Below are 5,812 nucleotides of genomic sequence, written 5' to 3'. Positions count from 1 at the left end.
GCATTTTATCATTATAAGTAAGGATGTAAGGATAGTATTTCTTAATTAGCTATACTCATTACTAGGTTGATTTTCCGTTCTGGTCTGTGTTGGTAGTTTACCTTGATCACAAGTTAATTTTAATTAGCAGTGTGAGCGTGACAGACTGTAACCTATGGTAAAACATGCACTTAATTAACTAAATGGATTTTTCAATAGACAGATAATGTAATATACTTTAAAACCAAGGGTTATGTATCACACGGCAAGAGTTCGTAGAAAGAACGTAGTCTTGCGTTTAATATATAAAAAAGAAGGATATATTGCTTGAAACCATCGTATTATTTAATACAGCCAAGTAAGGGAAATCCACTTTCAACGATACGACTCACCAGTAAATGTACTTTTTAAAAACCTTATTCCGCTATATAATTATCATAATAAACTGTCTTTTCAGTTCTTATTGTATGAAGTGAATTACAAGAAGGATCTCGTACATCGTTATGGATTTATAACCTAAAAATGCTTTTGTAATACGGCTGTGAAATATCTAGCGAAATCATAGTCAGTAATCTAATCTAAAATATACCGATATTTAGAGACACATGATAATGAAACCATAAGACAAGCTATAAGAAAGCCCTCAGTGTAGATGCTAATGATCCTAACTCTGTTCTTTTTCTTGGGACTTTTTATGTAGGGGATATTTATATGACCAAGTGTGGGGACAATTTAATAATTAGTAATTCTATGAACCTGTGAGTGAAAGCAAGTAAAAATATGGTGTCATACTTCAACCACACTACATATGTCATATGTTAAGCTGATGAGGCATTTCGCTCCAAAACAGGACTCATCAGGCCGGCTAGGGTACAAAAGATATAGTAGCAGTCTAGGCGCTACAGCAACATAAAATACAGCTACATAACAGCAACTGTTATGGTGTGAATTGTAATTGTTGTAAATATTTATTTAAGTCATTTAGAAATGAGATTTTAATGTAACGATTAATAACACAGCATTATTTACTTATTTTTAAATTTAACACCAATTATTTAATGTTATTTAATTAATGTTATACTTCTTCATGCTGATTGATGCAAGTACCACTTAATTACGAAGAAAATTATGTTTTGTTATTACCCTTGTAGCTTCGTTTTCCCTTATCAGAGATTCGCTATGGCTCTCCCTATATATATACATAAATAGCTAAATTACATAGAAATTATTATTATATCTGTATTAAGTTCTTGTAGTGTTGTTTATTATCTCCTATTTACCCTAAAACATATCTTAACCATACGCTTCTACTCTAGACAGTTAAATGGAGTGGTTATCAGTCACCTAGATAGATATACATTATCTGAGGTAGGTAAACATTAGTTTCATTTAGTCACTAATTATGTATTGCAGCTTGACATAAAACGTCATAGAAATCTGTTGAAACAAAAATGATGGTTTAGTTCCTACTTCGAATAACAAATATTTGTCCATAGAACTAACCAATTCACCTAACATTATACAACTCATTTAAGAAACAGTCTGTGGTGTGCGTTAAATTACTAAGGGTATTTTGAAATATTCAGTAAAATTGTTCCTAGCTACTAATACGACACTATTCGTTATCAGCTAGTGAGTCTACTTCCCTTGTAGAAGTTACAAGTGAAAGAAAAAAATTAAGAAATATATATTCGGATACCAGATAAATACTTAACGTATTTAACGACAATCCAATATATGATTATGGGTGAGACAACCAGTTGTCCAATGAGAATTCACACCAAATTCTATGAATTTGACTTAGATGAAATAAATATCTTTTTTTCATCTTATCAGTTTTATTATTTTACATCACGTTTAGAGAAAGTTTACAACCTTATGAGAAAATGATTGATATAATTTCTTTTACAGATGAATAAGAAATGCGAGATTCATCATTAGTTCCACAGATAAAGACATATTACAAGAGAAACAAGAAGTTTACATCATTCATGAAGATAACGTTTTCATTAAAGCTGATTAATCCTACTCATTGCTGTTTGTAGATTATGTTACCTACTTTATCCTTTGCAAGTGGGATTATTGCTCACATATCTATCAATTTTTAGGAATCAGCAAATAAACAAACTTTTTAAATAATTTTTGCAAAAACCGATTTTCTATTTTATTCGATTTGTTCATAAATGTGATTAATCAATATGCCTATCAAGTTCTATTTTTCACCTTTGGTCAGCTGATAAGACGGAACAAGCTAGTTTTGCTTTTTAATTATCAGTCGTTTCCTAAATTAAACTAGGCAAGTGACTGTATCAGTAAAGATCCGGAGGGATTTTTAAGTGTGACTTCATGCTGCGATTTAATAATAATTTTACTCCCTAAGCAGTCGATAAACATAGTGTATACTTTCCAGCCGCCGTGGTTTCAAGTTTTTGCCGTCGAGGGCGCTTCAGAGCGGCTTGTTTATGTGGGCCCTTCACAACGCAGATAATCGGAGCTTTTAGCGGGAGGCAGCGACAGTTGCAGCAACCTGCTGTCTGCACTGCTGGGGAGTGGATTCAGCTACCAGAATCTGTCAGAGCCAAAGTTCATCTTCCCGAAGCATGACAGATTTCGCCAGCATGATGTATAATGGCTCCCTTAACTATATCCCCGTCGAGCCTGACAGCAATAGGACGACACTGGTGGACTCGCAGTCGTTAGATGAACTGTTTAAGCTGGTACTGAAATCTACTGTCATGTGTTTGATCATGGTATGTGCCGTATTTGGAAATGTGTTAGTTATTTCAAGTGTCCTGCGGCATCGAAAACTCCATATTACAACAAATTACTTTATAGTATCCTTAGCTCTTGCCGACACTTTGGTTGCTTTACTGGCCATGACATTCAACGCTAGTGTTACCATTGCAGGACGATGGGTTTTTAACCAAACCACGTGCGATTTCTACAACTCATGTGATGTTCTTTTCAGTACAGCGTCCATCATGCACCTGTGCTGTATCAGCGTGGATCGGTACTACGCCATCATCAAGCCATTAGAGTATCCTTTAAAGATGACAGAGGCTACCGTCTTTGCTATGTTAGGGTGTGTTTGGCTGTCGTCGGGCTTTATCTCTTTCATCCCTATCTTCCTGGGATGGTACACCACTAAACAACACATGCAGTTTAGACTCCATAATCCAGAAACTTGTGAGTTTGTAGTCAATAAAACGTATGCCATTATTTCTTCCTGTGTTTCGTTTTGGATACCATGCTTTATTATGGTGTTCACCTATTGGAAGATATACCTTGAGGCAAGCAGACAAGAACAGTTGCTTTACAAGTCTCAACTCGGACCGGGAATATTGCCACCGCCCAGTGCCCGCAGCAGCGCCGACATGACGGCACGCAACAGTGCAGACCACAGTGCCACAGTCAATTTGCTGGTTCCGCCAGGACACCGTAGCTCTTGTACCGAGGACCCTGAGAGTGGTCGTTCCACACCTACTAAAAAGGCTATCAGCAAAATGAAAAGAGAATACAAAGCTGCTAAAACATTGGGGATTATCATGGGAGCCTTTGTTTTGTGCTGGCTACCGTTCTTTTTGTGGTACGTGTCAGTAACTTTGTGTGGAGATCCCTGTCCTACCCCAGGGGTTGTCGTTGACACTCTTTTCTGGATCGGTTACTTTAACTCCTGTTTGAATCCCATCATCTATGCTTATTTTAATCTGGAATTTAGAGAAGCCTTTAAGGAGACACTTCGTACTATTTGTTGTAGATGCTGTTCCCCGAAATGGGAATATATTCATAGACCTAGTAATGCAAGCAATGTCGACTGCACTCATGTATGAAAGCTTTGATTATGCACAGTTTATCTAACTTTTAATCGATGTTGATTGTATATGCTGCAATTTTATACCAAGAAAATAAACATTACTAGTGGTTAGCGGTTTAATTTTGTCAATTTTCGGGGGTTACTTTTTTCTGTCCATAAGTCTGAGGAAAAGTTTGTACACTAAACTCAGGTAAGCATAAAAACATTTTTAGTTTTCTTTTATGCAACCTTGTATTTTTCCGCATGACACGAGTGCTGCTCCTTAAAACACATTTACAGAGAACTATGTATTTGTCTTATTGACAAGCAGTGTCTAGAATACAATTAATCTAGCGTGCTTTTGTAGGCTTTGCTTTGCTGTCGCTCATCATATTCCTGCGCAGTAGCTATGCTCACATTTTCTCAATTGTAACACCTATTTACAGGTAACGTTAGGACTAACTAGCTTGAATTGTCAGTGGTGTACTTCTTCAAGTTAATATAAAATACTAAAATAAAAGAGATAAATGTTTATCCTTAAAGATAAGTTTCTATTACAGAATAACTTAAACACGAGCATTAAACAGTGTAAAGATAATTTGTAAGAATAGTTCTTTGATATAGGATTTTATTTATAATGATGAATCACTTCAAAAATAAATGTATTTACAAAATATTCATTTGTAAAAACAAAAGAAGACACACACACACAGCTGTATATATATATATATATATATTCATTTATTTATTTGGAGACGGTCCTTTTATTGATATTTTTTTCACAGGTTATACTGTAACCAAAAACCCCTAAAAATGCAGCTTTTTCTAATGTTATTTCTTATTATGCAAACGGACGTTTATGCAGATGAAAAATATCAGATGTTAGTTTTTTCCTTATTGAGACAAATTATTTCACAAAACATATATGCTCTTCTCGTTTATGATCCAGGAAAATATTTTCTAAAATTATTTCCTATTCCAGTTTGTTTGAATAGTAAATGTTGTCTGTGCTCTAATAAAATCAGCCGCTGTTATTTGCCATGTAAATAAACGGTGCTCATCATTCTAGTAACCATTACACTTAGAAATATATCTTTCCAACAAATCATACGTTTTACTGGCGTAAAATCTCTCAGAAAATAGGAAGCGATGACAATTTCAGGTGATAATTATTTTTGACGACATTGAAACACTGACGTAACGACTATTTATCACTGATTTTTGGGATGTTTATTTAAATATGTAAATGCTTTATAAAGTACGAAACTATCCGCCTGCCGTATTTGTTATGTGCAATATGTTTTGATTTAAGATTGTTTTGGTTTTCTGTTTTTCGTAATACATTTATTTTGTCTTAAAGTCAAATATGTACATTCTTTCTTATCCAAAAAATTCATTAAAAATTGAAAACTTTTATTTAGCAGAATTTTATGTCTTAATATAATTGAACTTTAGGTATATCACAAATCTCCAAAGAGAACGCATCATTCATTATCATATATATTCATAAAAAGTAAATAAATTAACAAATACATGCTCTTGACAACTTATATCATATAGACTCTTTGTAAGTAGATTTAATTAATGTATTCTTAATAGGTGATTAGTTAAATTTAAGGGGTTAACTATAAGTTCATATTTTTGACAAGAATGGAAAAGTCAAAATCTTTGACAATATACCAAATACATTTTTCAACAAATATTCTATTTTTCTGATATTTCTGAAGAAGTAAAAATGGAAGGCATATCATTTTGTCAAGTAAACTATTACTTCTCGGCTGTTGAGACTCTCAGTTTTCATTTCATTGGTTATTAAGGATGGAATATTGCAACTTAGAATTTTCACTTCATTGGTTATTAAGGATGGAACGTGGCAACTCTTAATTCTTATTTCATTGGTTATTAAGGATGGAACTTGGCAACTCTCAGTTTTGATTTCATGGTTATTAAGGATGGAACGTGGCAACTCTCAATTCTTATTTCATTGGTTATTAAGGATGGAACTTGGCAACTCTCAGTTTTGATTTCATGGTTATTAAG

The 5,812-nt window shown here is 33.8% G+C and overlaps 1 protein-coding gene across 4 annotated transcripts in view; it reads left to right on the top strand.

Annotated features, from left to right (window-relative positions):
• The first annotated feature begins 2,496 nt into the window (after positions 1-2,496).
• The window catches only part of LOC106460640 (octopamine receptor beta-2R-like), a 100,003-nt gene continuing 96,687 nt past the window's right edge, over positions 2,497-5,812 (top strand). For all 4 annotated transcript variants that reach the window (XM_022387411.1, XM_022387409.1, XM_013920365.2 and 1 more), the window contains exon 1: positions 2,497-3,983. In XM_022387411.1, coding sequence (XP_022243119.1) covers positions 2,580-3,809 — 1,230 coding nt within the window. In that variant the 5' untranslated portion in view covers positions 2,497-2,579 and the 3' untranslated portion in view covers positions 3,810-3,983. The remainder of the gene's footprint in view (positions 3,984-5,812) is intronic.

This window comes from Limulus polyphemus, unplaced genomic scaffold (genome assembly GCF_000517525.1).
Source record: "Limulus polyphemus unplaced genomic scaffold, Limulus_polyphemus-2.1.2 Scaffold807, whole genome shotgun sequence".
Classification (NCBI taxonomy): domain Eukaryota; kingdom Metazoa; phylum Arthropoda; class Merostomata; order Xiphosura; family Limulidae; genus Limulus; species Limulus polyphemus.
Note: the sequence above shows the minus strand (reverse complement) of the source record. Positions and strands in the feature narration are given on the sequence as shown.